The 13,387-nt window shown below is 40.0% G+C and overlaps 2 protein-coding genes and 2 non-coding genes across 5 annotated transcripts in view; 3 read left to right on the top strand and 1 right to left on the bottom strand.

Annotated features, from left to right (window-relative positions):
• Window positions 1–1,300: 1,300 nt before the first annotated feature.
• RPL5 (ribosomal protein L5) lies at window positions 1,301–9,346 on the top strand. Of its 2 annotated transcripts, none has more exons than XM_067726917.1 (8): window positions 1,301–1,468; window positions 2,656–2,725; window positions 2,811–2,926; window positions 4,091–4,225; window positions 5,544–5,746; window positions 6,455–6,632; window positions 8,688–8,776; window positions 9,180–9,346. In XM_067726917.1, the coding sequence occupies exons 1-8, from the start codon at window positions 1,301–1,303 to the stop codon at window positions 9,277–9,279; spliced, it is 1,059 nt and encodes a 352-aa protein (XP_067583018.1). In that variant the 3' UTR covers window positions 9,280–9,346. The 2 variants fall into 2 exon arrangements, with proteins under 2 accessions (XP_067583018.1, XP_067583019.1); XM_067726918.1 differs by having other exon boundaries at window positions 1,345–1,468; window positions 6,455–6,629.
• LOC137220311 (small nucleolar RNA SNORD21) lies at window positions 6,287–6,382 on the top strand. The gene has a single exon (XR_010941615.1). It is a non-coding gene; the product is annotated as a small nucleolar RNA SNORD21 (small nucleolar RNA).
• On the top strand, window positions 8,862–8,994 carry LOC137220321 (small nucleolar RNA SNORA66). Its single transcript, XR_010941624.1, has one exon. It is a non-coding gene; the product is annotated as a small nucleolar RNA SNORA66 (small nucleolar RNA).
• A 1,184-nt stretch (window positions 9,347–10,530) lies between the features above and the next one.
• Window positions 10,531–13,387, bottom strand: part of DIPK1A (divergent protein kinase domain 1A) — a 119,508-nt gene continuing 116,651 nt past the window's right edge. Inside the window, exons 4-5 of the mRNA XM_067726915.1 lie at window positions 13,083–13,259; window positions 10,531–11,842 (exon numbers count right to left, since the gene is read on the bottom strand). Coding sequence (XP_067583016.1) covers window positions 11,030–11,842; window positions 13,083–13,259 — 990 coding nt within the window. The 3' untranslated portion in view covers window positions 10,531–11,029. The remainder of the gene's footprint in view (window positions 11,843–13,082; window positions 13,260–13,387) is intronic.

The following is a 13,387-nucleotide window of genomic DNA, read 5'->3' on the forward strand; positions in this document are numbered from 1 at the left end:
TTTCAGCATTTCTCCTTGAGGGCTTTGTAGACCTTGGTCAGAGTGGACTCAATGTAAATTTTTCTGGTTATAAAAGGAGTTACAAATTGAAACCAGAGGAAACTGGCCTCACGATTCTGATTTGTTTCAAGTGGCAGTTCTTTAGAACCACTTAATCTGGTCATTCTATTCAGCAGACCCTTCTCCCATCTCTGACACTGAGCAGTTTACATGCTGATTCTTTCCTGCTAGATTAAACTTATACACACTCATGTCCCAAGAGCAGTCTTAAATCATTGGAGGATGGGGGTACAGAGTTAAAATTCATTCTAAGGATGGGTACATTTTAAATTGCTGTGCCAGTATGTAATTTGTCTTTTTTTCCTGGTGGAGTCAGTAAATTCCAATATTGGGAAAATAGAATTTGTTTTCTACGTTCCTGAGACCTTTTGGCTTGGCTTGATTGAGGCCAAATATAAAATGTAGACTCCCAGTCCCCAAGCCAGCCAGTCTGATTTACTAGAGGTGGTGAATATTCAGATATTTGCATTTTACCTAGTACCCACACAATTCCCATGCAATAGCCCAAAGACCACTTTTGAAATACTGTTGGGTGAGGGAATACTGTTTCTTGAGGTGCTTTTTTGTTTGGTGGGTTGGTTGATTGGTTCTTCTCAGTCTCTGTGTGGAGAATAGGGAATTCTTAAGTTGCAATTAGTTTTAAAAGAAGGAAAAAAAGGACTTAGAAAAAAGTTATGTTGACTAGATGAGAGTGATGGAGGGAGGGAAAAGGAATAAGGCAGTCAGGGATCAGGGAAGACGGTGGAGGGAGACAGTAGTACGTTTTTTTTTTTTTACCATTTAACAAATACCGAATACTTACTGAATGTGAGTACTGTGCTAAATGCTGGAGATTCAAAGGTGAACTCGACAGCAGGGCCCACCCTCAGGGAGTTTACAATCTAGGGTAGGCTGAGACAGGTACAAAGGTGCTGTGGGAAGGCCCCTAACCCAGGCTTGGCTTCCTGAGGGGGAATCTGCATGCTCTGGACCCGGAGTAGTCAAGGAGGGGGTAAAGGGGCTCTAGAGCTAATTCATTCTATTTAATTTTTAAACTTTTTTTTTTCTTGCTTACAAAAGTAATAATGTTTGTTATGAAACAACTTCCTAGCATAGGAAAGTGAAAGCCTTTTACAATCCTCCCTGCTACTGATCACCGCCCTTCCCTGTCGGATCACCAGTCAGGAGATTGGGACTCCGCGACTTTGAGGATTTGTTTCGGGAAGGCGAAGTCCAGCATCGGTCCTCCTACCAGCAGGGGATGGAGTACTGCAAGCCAGGCGGCCGGCGGGTCTCTCTTCCACACGTCGCTGGCGTGAGCGTCGGCGCTACATACTGCGCCTGCGCACGCGTCACGGCCTTTTTCCCCCCCCGGAGCCGTGCTGGTTTTGCAGCTTGGTGGCGGTTAGAGCTTCTGTTCTACAGGATGGTGAGTGTGTATCTCGGTCTCGGGGCTACAGATGCATGGGGGTTCCCCCTCCTTGTCCTAAAGGCAGGCTAGGTTCCGTCTGGCGCTGTGCAGGGATCGGATGCCATTAGATTGCCGGCTCTGCCGTGGTCGGGCTGCAGCTCCCAGCGTGGCCTTAATGGCTGCCACGGCGCACAAGCGGGCGGGGGGAGGGGTTGAAGAAGAGGGGGAGTTGGGGCAGAGGATTGGGGATGGGGTGAGTATAGTAGACAAACGACAGGGTTAGTGCTGGCCCGGCAGAGGGGGCACCGGCAGGCGGCCGGGGCGAGGAGATTGCGTAGAGTCAGTCTCAGACTAGCTGGGGGATGCCTGAGTGGAGACGGGCTGCGGCTCCTCGGACCCAGCTCCACCCATGACTGCTTGGTGGGTTTTCCGGGAGAGCGTCGGGGCTGGCAAATTGTTCGGAAAACCTGTGTTTTGGGGCCGAAGAAGTGGCTTTTAAGCCACAACCGTCAGTAGAACCTGGAGGCTGTGGGGTCTCTGGGCCCCGAAAAGAAGCTCATTTACTTTGGTATGCGTCGCCTGCCTCTTTCTCTATATCGTCGCTGGCTCCGCTTTTTAATGATTCTTCGGGTGGGTGTTGCTTTAGTTGGTGGGGGTCAGTGTTGTTTTAATCGGGAGTAATTGCTGAATATATCCTTGGCCAGTTATGTTTTGTGGCAAGTAATTTAGGCTTTTGAAATACATTTGTGGAAAGAGGGAAATATTAGGTTCTCGAAATGGGACAGTGTTAAGAACAGATTGACGTTTGCAAGATTGCTGTCTTGAACAGTGTTTTGCAAAGTTGGTCACTAGGATTATTGCTGGTCCAATAGGGAACAAAAGTTGAGAGTAAGTTTAAGAATTTAAAATCAATGTGACAGTTTTATATCTGGTGAATATAATAAATTGGCCTGCATTTTGTATGTTTTTTCATTCCATCTTTCCTGCTGATTCATTTTTATTTTGCTTTATGAAACTGTCAGTCTTGACATATGGAAAGTAGGAGAAAAAGTGATTCTTGACTTCAGATTTGAGAAAGTGATGGTTGTGTCTGGATTCACTTTTGAAGTTTAAGTGTTATTTTGTTACACAGTTAACACAAATGTCAAAAGTATCAGAAGCTAAAACATTTATCAAAGTTTTAATAACATTTTTTTATCTTAAAGGGGTTTGTTAAAGTTGTCAAGAATAAGGCCTACTTCAAGAGATACCAAGTGAAATTTAGAAGACGGCGAGGTATGGTCAGGTTTTCATGTTCACGACATGAAAAGAATCTGCTTTGTAGTGGAACAGACTTTTTTAAATTACTTTTTTTTTTCAGAGGGCAAAACTGACTACTATGCTCGGAAACGATTGGTAATTCAAGATAAAAATAAGTACAACACACCCAAATACAGAATGATAGTTCGTGTAACTAACAGAGATATCATTTGTCAGGTAAGTTGTATTCTAGACGCAAGTAATGGATGGTAACCTCCACCCCCCCCCCCCCTTCTGCCCTCACTGTGGTAGAAAAGTTGTACTTGGGGAGCAAAACACAACGTATGCATTAGGTCCATCTAGTCTAGTGCCTGGCACTCCAAGGAACATTGAGTAGTTCTTTTAGTAGGTTTGAAGTTGGAGCCTGGGAAATTGGTACTGTAAAAAATACTCTGAGGATCAGCTGTTTGGCAATCCTGACCCAGTTTAATTCCATTCACTTTCTAATTGGTGGGGGTGGGGTGGGGGTGGGGGTGGGATTAGAGAAGTTCATGGCACTGTGCTATTTTTGTGGGGGTGGGAGGGTAAATTTGAGACCCAGTAGAAGGTTCTTGCCCATTCCAATTCCAGTAAGATAATAGAATTTATTGTGGACTGAGTTCACTTATCCAATACTTTGAAGACGTAGGTAGTTGTGAATGTTAAATTAGACTCTTAAGATTATTTTTATTCTTGATTATTGTTCAAAATAGGTTTTAGTAAATACTTAACGAAGGTGTCTCCCATGTAAAAGACTTACAGAAAGTGGCAATTTGCTCCTAGAAGGTAGTTTTCTGGGCTTTTACAACTAGGAAAACTTTTCGTACTTGAGATTTGGAGGAGACAGGCACATTTATTTTCTGGCCAGACTAATTTGTTGGTTGTGAAGGCAATCTCTTCCTCCATACCTAAGTTCAGATAACTAAATATTAGGTTTTCTGAAACATTGTTGGACTTAGATATGCTTAGTTTAAAAGGTGTTTGAAATAATCAGGGATTCCTTTTTGATTTTTCAAAGTGCCTCCTTAATTCACCAGCTTTCCCAGCTCAAGGTCTTTTCAGTATTTCTCAGAAGTAAGGAACTACAGTATAACTTATTCCAAAGGTATTTTAATATTCGATGTCTGTGGTAATTTGAGACTTATGTACTGTGAAATTAGTCAAACATACTTACAAACTCATAAACCTACCTTCTGTAGTTGACCAGGCCATAATTGTTGAAGGTGAGTGGGTTTAACAAAGATCTTAAGTGATGCAGATCTGTGTGTTTTTTTGTTAAATCTTTTGAAAAAGAAGGCACTTAGGAAGTAATCCACAAAACAGTGAAAACAGATTACTAACCTGTTTTTTCTCTTATTGTAGATTGCTTATGCCCGTATAGAAGGAGATATGATAGTTTGTGCAGCTTATGCTCATGAACTCCCGAAGTATGGTGTGAAGGTTGGCCTGACAAATTATGCTGCAGCATATTGTACTGGCCTGCTGCTGGCACGCAGGGTATGTACAAGATTACTTTAAGTGATGTATTTTGGAATTAGCTCACTGGAGTTGTCTGCAACATAGATGGTTCACACATGGATAAGACACCTTCAGCTAGCTGTGGGGAGAGAGGAGTGCCTCCTGTTGCCCTGTGGCTTATAAGGGCGTCACCAGGGAAGATAATTTTATATAAATACCTTGTTTAAGACAGAGATGTACTTTATAATCTGGGGAAGCCTTTTTTTCTGTTTTCTCCCATTTGTTGGGTATATCTAGACCAATAGAATTATTTTGCATTGATGGATATCTGTAATCTGTGCTGTCTGATATGGTAGCCGCTAGCCACATGTAGCTATTAAGCGCTTGAAGTGTGTCTAGTGCTGCTGATAACTGAGTTTTTAACTTAAATATGAATAGCAGGTTGTGGCTAGTTGGTGACTGTCTTGTTGGACAGATCTAGTCAGAAGTGTAGATCTTACCATCAGCGTACATTAAAAATGCAGACTATACCCCACACCTTCAGAATTTATATTCTCATAGGGTGTCCAGGTGATTTATATGCATGCTAAATTTTGAGAAGCAGTGCCTTAAGCTTTTGAGGCGGGGGTAGGCATTGGTGGGGGGATTCATTTTTGTTTTAATAATCTTTGCCTTTGGGTGGCAACATTTCCTATAAAAGGAAATGAAAATGTGATCTTACCTTGTTTTTGTTTTCTGACCTTGTTTTGCAGTGGAATTGTTAAGCTTGCATCATTGTTGGGGACCCACATCTTCACTGGTTATAAACATGTTTGGGTTGGGACATTGTCTTTTATATGAGCATCTTGGTGCAAAGGCACTATAGATAACTAGCAGAGTAGTGGCACATATTAACATAATACAGTGGCAGGGTAGAGCCACAAAAGGTGTTCTCTTCAGCACAGGATCCTACTCATAATACTGTAATCAAATTATACAAAACTGCCTATGATAATATTTAATATTTGGTGGTTGAATTATAGCTAAATATGACCGAGGAAAGGTGGAGATTACTTCCCTTGAGTAAATATATAAGAATCAAATTTAAGTATCATGTCCTTATTGATTGCTATAGAAATCAAGTATGGACAATGTAGCAGGTTCAGAAACTGTTAAACAGTTATACTTGTTGGTAAAATTGGATATCTGAAATTTCTTTTTGTGGCATTTAAAAATTGATATGTAAAAGCAGATTGGGATAAAGAGAAAAAGTGATTTGGAAGGAAATTTTTTGTCAGGTCATTAAAGTTGTGAATTTTGAGATATTGTTGTTTGAATATATTCTAACAAGCATTTAGATTGGCTTCTTTGTTAATAGCTTCTTAATAGGTTTGGTATGGACAAAATTTATGAAGGCCAAGTCGAGGTGACTGGAGATGAATACAATGTTGAAAGCATTGATGGTCAACCTGGTGCCTTCACCTGTTACTTGGATGCAGGGCTTGCCAGGACTACTACTGGGAATAAAGTTTTTGGGGCCCTGAAGGGAGCTGTCGATGGAGGCTTGTCTATCCCTCACAGGTAATAATAGTATTCAGGGCCTCGTTGCCTGGACTCCAGTACTGCACTGTTTCTAACTGGTTGGGCTGTGGAGATAACTGAACCAATTAGAGTAATAGTAGCTATCATTGTGTACCTGCCATGTGCTGGGTACTGTGCAAAGGGAACCTGGCAGGGTGGGAAGGAACTGTAACATGGTTTATAAATGAAGAGACTGGGGTTCAGGGGTAAAATTATTTGTCCAAGGTTTTAGAGCCAATAAACGGAAGAGCCAGTGTTGAAACCACTACCTTTTCCACCAGTACTCCCCCTATTTTTTTTTTTTTGTTTGTTTAATTCAGAATGAAAATTTGTTTACTGAGTTATGGGGAAATATGGACTCTAGGGGGGGAAAAAGTTTGAGAAAAAGACAAATTTTTAAACTTTCAACTGGAAATAAGAGTGTAGGCTGTCCTTTGCTATGAAATAAGGAGAACTAACTTCATAGTGGCCTTGGTTCATTTAATGGTATTTAAAGGTGCTTGTGGCATGATTTTCTATCCTGGAATTCAAAAATTAGCTGCTGAATGATGATGTCCCACTAACTGAGCAGTCAGTAGTTGGTCCTTTGGTTGCATATGATGCAATTAATTGTTTCAAGACGGGACTGATGGCAGCTACTGAAATGAATTCCTTCTAGTGAACTGATTTCAACCATTATATACTAAAACATGGAAAACTTTATTTCAGTACCAAACGGTTCCCTGGTTATGATTCAGAAAGCAAAGAATTCAATGCTGAGGTACACCGAAAGCACATCATGGGGCAGAACGTTGCAGATTATATGCGTTACCTGATTGAAGAAGATGAAGATGCTTACAAGAAACAATTCTCTCAATACATAAAGAACAACGTAACTCCAGACATGGTAAAAATTTAACTAAAAATACCTGTATTGGTAAATTTATAGAACCGGGTTTCCTACCTGTTTTGAGTGGGTATGTTAATACAGTTTTATTTCAGGTTAACAGTTAAAAGTTGAATATGGGCATGTTAAAATGAAATTGGGATGTTGCACCTAGGGTAGGTTAAAAGTCAGACAAGATACTGACTTGAGGAGCTGGACTTGTCAACATGCTTTTAGGAATCTCTTAGATGCTGAAGGATGGCAGGCTTCAGGCATCCAAATCTAAAGCCTTTGGTGGCTTTTATGCATTTGGCTGTTCTGTATTTATAAATTTCATTCATGTGGTCATAATCTACTCCAATATGAGGTGCTAGTTACTAGACTTCACTCATTTTGAGGTCATGGGGAAAAAAAGGTTCTTTCTTCATTCTTAGCAGATAAGTGCTATGTTCTGGACTTTCTCAGTGTCTCAGGCATGCACACAAAAAGGGAGATGTACAGATTCTATCACTAGTTCTGTGTGATGTTGCAAAAGTGAAGGGACCCGTGTTTTCAAAAGTCAGTTTAATGCTGCAAAGTTTATCACCCCTAAAGTTGAGTCTCAGGGCTCTCTCTATTAATACATTGGGGTAATTGATGATGACAGTGCGAGTTTCGATAGCGAAGGCATAGAACACAAAAATCACAGATTATTATAAATGTATTACAAATACAGAATTATATGTAAATTGATATATATCAAGTAATTGTTTTTATTAGGTTTTTTTCTGTTGCTGCATATTTTGTATTTGGCATACCTATGTCTGAAAATTATTTTTAAAATAGAGTTATAATTGAGGGAAAGATCACTTTCTGTTTTTGCATTATTTTCCTTTGCTAATAAGCTTTATACAAATGCATGTAGTAACTGCATTTTAAAAAATTTATTTTTGGCTGCGTTGGGTCTTTGTAGCTGCACACGGGCTTTCTCTAGTTGCGGAGAGCGGGGGCTACTCTTCCTTGTGGTGTGCATGCTTCTCATTGCGGTGGCTTCTCGTTGCGGAGCACGGGCTCTAGGCGTATGGGCTTCAGTAGTTGTGGCTCATGGGCTCTAGAGCACAGGCTCCGTAGTTGTGGCACAGGGGCTTAGTTGCTCCGCGGCATGTGGGATCTTCCCAGACCAGGGCTTGAACCCGTGGGATTCTTAACCACTGAGCCACCAGGGAAGCCCAGTAATTGCATTTTACTCACGTGGAATGAGTAGTTTTAGAGACCTGGATTACCTTGACTCACTCTTCAGGAAGGCTGTAATTGTTACTGAATTTCACACATTTTACAGTTTCTCTTCCTGACTTGATCTTCCATGTGATCAATAGTCATTTGGGGTGGGGGTATTAAAACACTTCAGAGAGTTGCAGCATTGTTTTTTGTTGAATTTTAGAACAAAATTCTCATTAATGTTTCTAATTGGACAGCGGTTTTCTAGGGAAATTCGGGCCTCTTTCTGATTCCACAGAGGCCTGATACTGCTGCCAGATACTGGTGATTTGTGGTAGTAGATCAAGAGGTTCCTGGTGTGGGATTCTGGGAATAACTTTTGAAAAGACCTATCAGAAATCAGTGGGAAATAGAAATATGGGGAACGTGGGAGGACAGAGATGTATTTGGCAGTTGCTTGTTAGTCCATGTAGTTTTCATCTTAAATCTTAAATGCTGGCATGTATCCATACTTGAATGAAAGAATTTAGGTCAGATGGTTTTAAATGAGCATAAAATGTGTTTCTACAGAAAACAGTTTGCTTTAAACTTAAGTGACTCATGAAGTATAGCTGAATTATTCAGAAATACACGCGAATTTTTCTTGAGGAAGATTGTTGTGTTTTGTGAATAGTGTCAATTCATGTTGCTTATGGTAAAAACTGGGACTTTCTTAGGAAAAGATGGGTTACAAAAAGATATCAATATTGATCTAGTTTAGCTCCTTTTGAGAATCTGGCTTAGAAGGACAAAATAGAGCAAGCAGTAGAAAAGTGTGTTTTATTACTGTTTAGGGCATATGAAATGAAACCAAGTACTGTTTGCTTTGCTTTGTTTCAGATGGAGGAGATGTATAAGAAGGCTCATGCTGCAATACGAGAGAATCCAGTGTATGAGAAGAAGCCTAAGAAAGAAGTTAAAAAGAAGAGGTATGTGTTTTACTGTTTTTTGAAGAGAAAGAGGTTGGGAGGGGTTCCTGCCTTGTTTCATCTCGCTCAGACTCTGAGTGAAGTTGTGCAAACTCGATCACTAGCTCTGCATGATGTTGCAGAGGTGAGGGGAACCAGGTTTGCTAAAGTAATTGTGGTGATAGAAATGTATTGGCCTTGGATGCTACCGAGGTGGCCCATTCTGTCCCAGTACATTGACACTGTCAATTATTGCATTTTTTAATAGGCTAACTAAGGAAGAGAACAGGTATTGGACTTGGGATTATTTGACCTCCATTTTATTACAAAGTGGGTCTTTTTCAAAGTTAAATATTCTCTATTCTCTTTCGCTATGGTTTTTAAAATTTATGTCCCTTTCTCTTCTTTTTACCTTGTTCTGTAGGTGGAACCGTCCCAAAATGTCACTTGCCCAGAAGAAAGATCGGGTAGCTCAGAAGAAGGCAAGCTTCCTTAGAGCTCAGGAACGGGCTGCTGAGAGTTAATAAACCAAACCACAATTTCTATGAAGATTTTTCAGATAAAGACAGTAATAAACTTATTGAACAAGTAGCTGTTTCTGTGTTAAGCTCTTGTTAATGAAACTGTGGGAAGTACCTGAAATTGACAGTATTTTCCTTCCAGAAACAAGTGTAGCTTTTTCCAGAAAATCTTACATATTGCCTCAAAGTTCATACCTTGGGCATCTGTTCTTCCTGACAGGAGTTATCCCTTGAATTGTATGATGTGCAGCTGTCCTTAAAAAGTCTGGCAAGCAACAGACAAACCTTCCCCTAGAAATATTTCTTCCATTCATTTATTGTAACCACACGATGAGTTGGAAGAAAAAGTACCTTCAAAGTTTACAATTTTAAAGTAAGTGAAACTGATGCTACTCCATGGCTTTAGTTCTTGAGAGAGAGCTCTCCAATGAAGGTCATATAATTTTAACACATTTATCCAGGTGAAACCTTTGAGCAGAAAATACTGGTTCTTTTTAAATTTTATTTATTATTTATTTTTGCGGTACGCGGGCCTCTCACTGTTGTGGCCTCTCTCGTTGCGGAGCACAGGCTCCGGACGTGCAGGCTCAGCGGCCATGGCTCACGGGCCCAGCTGCTCCGCGGCATGTGGGACCTTCCTGGACCGGGTCACAAACCCGCGTCCCCTGCATCGGCAGGTGGACTCTCAACCACTGCGCCACCAGGGAAGCCCGAAAATGCTGGTTCTTTAATTATAAGAGGTGTTTCGTTTTATGGAGTTGAAAGGCCAGATCTGAATAAACACAAAAGAGAGGAGCAAATACTAACCCTTGTATATCAAGTTTACATGAGAAAAAGAGATGGATATATTTACATGCCTCTTGAGAAACAGTCCTTTGGCCAACAGGGAATACTGTTTGTTTGAAAATGGAAAATTATTAATAGGAAGTTTATGATTTCAGAGTCCTGCTCTTAACGTCCCACTTTACCATAGCTCAGATTCAGGATATGTGTACCTGTGTTAGGTTTGTGGCCTAAAGATACGAGTTTTGAAGACCAGTTGGCTGGCTGATACTAAGATACAGACCCTTAAATCTAGGATGATGAACTCATCCATATTCAGCCTCTAAAATTGGCAATTATATATTGCCAAGTAGAATGCTTCTGATGGGTTTTCAGTGGGTAAGAGCCACTCAACTTTCTGAAGCCACATAAAATGTGATGTCTAAATGAGTTAAGTGTATTTATAAGAAACCATGCTATTAACCCAACATCTGTTTATAAAGGAGTAATTTTAATTTACCTGCTTTGCAGTCTTAATTTCTGTTAATGTGCAAACTTTACCATGCTGAGACATTAGTAAATTTATAAATTTTCTTTTTTAAACAGCAGCTTCAATGCAAACACAATTTCCAGCACTGATATTTTGGCTAACAAATCTACAGAATACTCTGACCGTTGATGTTTATGGAATGAGGCTTTTCACAGCATTTTTAAGTCATTAGTCAAAATAGTTACACAGTGAATGTACTAGGAAATGTACCAGCGTTTCTAAAAGGGCAGGAATGAATATTTTTGGACCTTTTGATCCTATACCTCCTGCCATTACTTCAGCAATCAACATGTATTTTAAGATGATGGCTTCCTTAGGATCAGGGGAAAGGAGTTCTGTGATAACTGGCAAGGATTTGAATCAAGCCATTTAGAAAAAAATGTTCAAGATTTTTCTTTTGAAGTGCTAAATTTCTTAAAATGGTCACAATGTCCAAATGAACTAAGAGTCGTTTGTGTAGGAAATTTTCTTCCACAGTAATGTTTTTAGGTTATTTAGTATCAAAGAATGTTCCATTTCCATTTGATTTGCTGTGACTTTGAGAGCAATACAGGAATACAGCTGCTTTTCTAATTCTTCACGAATTTCAACTGGAGCACCACGCAACAGGTAGTCTTTGAGTAACTGACAGGCTTTTGCCAAGTTTGGTTGGATCACTTCTGAGGTACACTTCATTGTATTCTGATCACAGCTAGTTCGACAATCCGTGCCATAGACACAGTCCAAATCAGACTCACAGTGACGATCCTTTATAAGTTCTTTCAGGTTTGTCTCTGGCACAATTTTTCTCATGTCCACCATTTTCAAATCATACTTATCATTATATCCTAGGTTTTTGGCACTAGTATCGCACATGAGGAAGTTTCCATAGGGGCCATGGAAAACATCTTCCACAAATTCTAGAAGTCCTATGGCTATTTTAGCCTTTCTAGGCCATGATGGTGTGAACAACTGATCCATGCTTCTTCTGAACCCAGATGGAATAAAAAGTTCAATGACCCATGGAAGGCTTATTCCATAAAGGGAGGTATATTCAACACTTTCCATCACATAGAGATCACCACAGAATCCCATTAATTTGGGGGTATGTTCTTTATCTTGAAGTATTACCATGAGAAGAAATTCATTTAATTGAAGAAGTGCCCATGCTGACTTTGCTTCTCCCAAGGAAACCTGGCCATCTTTGTCTCCATCAGCCACTGTCAAGATGAGATTAACCAGTTCAGAGAGGTTGCCTTGGTCACCCAACTTTGCCTGTAAAGATAAGAATTTGACTAATTATACAGAAGCAATGAAAAACAATCTCATATGTAACATACTAACTTCCTTTACAGGGATAATTACCATGCTAAGTAATAATCTTGCTACTGAATACCCACAGGAGACTTAATACCTTTCCAAATATTTATGTTTGCTAAGTGAGTCAGAACTATGTTTTATGTACTTGAGGTGAAACCCACTTTGCTAAGTATGTTAAGAAATAGCCACCTTAACGCCCGTAGCCTCCTTAGACCTTGTAGATAAATACAGTTAACCAAGCCATTAATTAATCTTTGTCTTATTCATACACTTACTTGCAAAATTGCAGTGTAATTTGCCCATATCCAAAGTTAACGGGTCAACTACAAATTATTTTCTCCTATTTTGTAATTGTTATTATATTAATTATTTTATTCAAGGTGTTCCAATAATGAATGCTACAAGTATTTCCCTGTGGAGACTCTCTGGCATAAAACAGTCTAAAACTGTAAACTGTTCAAAGAAAAGAAAGATTTTGAGTTAAAATATAAGAGCAATAAAAATGAGAAAAAGATTCTTTCCAAAAGTGTAATTATTTTCATTGTTTTTTGGCCGTGGCTTGCGGAAGTTCCCCGACCCGTTCTCGAACCCGCACCCTTGGCAGTGAAAGTGCGGAGTCCTAACCACTGGACCCAGGGAATTCCCAATATTTTCATACTTCTATTTAATCTCTGAGTATTTCTTTAAATTAAAAAAATAATTTGCGGGCTTCCCTGGTGGCGCAGTGGTTGAGAGTCTGCCTGCCGATGCAGGGGACACGGGTTCGTGCCCCGGTCTGGGAAGATCCCACATGCCGCGGAGCTGCTGGGCCCGTGAGCCATGGCCGCTAGCCTGCGCGTCCAGAGCCTGTGCTCCGCAACGGGAGAGGCCACAACAGTGAGAGGCCCGCGTACCGCAAAAAAAAAAATTGGAATCAGTCTACTAATTTTATTTCACCTTTTTAAAAAAAGTGTATCAGTTTTAATGTCAAGCTATAGAGCAGCCCATCTACTTAATGAACTCTCACATCTGGACATTTTTAGTGATAGTAATGTTAAACACCCTCCATACATTTTTTTCTTTGAATTATTTCCTCAAGATAGAGTCCCTGATATAGGTCAAAGAATACCAACATTTTTATGGCTTAGAATGAGGTCCTGCCAGCTTCCAGAAGAGTACCACTTCACACTAGCAACATGTGAATGCATATACTTACTTTAAAGAGACTGTAGACCATTTCTTTGAATTTCTGTACAGTAGTTCCCCTAGTTGGCTTATCAAATAGCACTATTTCTTTCCTTGGTTCCAATTCAGTTCCAAAATCAAGATGAAGTGCTTGTTCCATTTGACATTTCACAACACCTGGTAGATTATCCCAAATCCCTAAATACATCTGTGAAAAGAATGACAAGTTATGCTTTAGGCAGAGTAGAAAACTCTAATCTACCACGATATTTTTAGTGTCCTCCTCTTAAAAAAACACACAAGCAACAAAACCGAGATTGAGCTGACTTCCTGAAT

This window comes from Pseudorca crassidens, chromosome 2, assembly GCF_039906515.1.
Source record: "Pseudorca crassidens isolate mPseCra1 chromosome 2, mPseCra1.hap1, whole genome shotgun sequence".
NCBI lineage: Eukaryota > Metazoa > Chordata > Mammalia > Artiodactyla > Delphinidae > Pseudorca > Pseudorca crassidens.

What these genes read in the sequence shown, in the direction of transcription:
- RPL5 (XM_067726917.1), top strand. Translation starts at nt 1,301, where the DNA reads ATGGAGTACTGCAAGCCAGGCGGCCGGCGGGTCTCTCTTCCACACGTC. An exon ending in GAAATTTAGAAGACGGCGAG is followed by an intron (nt 2,726 to 2,810) that starts GTATGGTCAGGT and finishes TTTTTTTTTCAG; the next exon opens with AGGGCAAAACTGACTACTAT. An exon ending in ACAGAGATATCATTTGTCAG is followed by an intron (nt 2,927 to 4,090) that starts GTAAGTTGTATT and finishes CTCTTATTGTAG; the next exon opens with ATTGCTTATGCCCGTATAGA.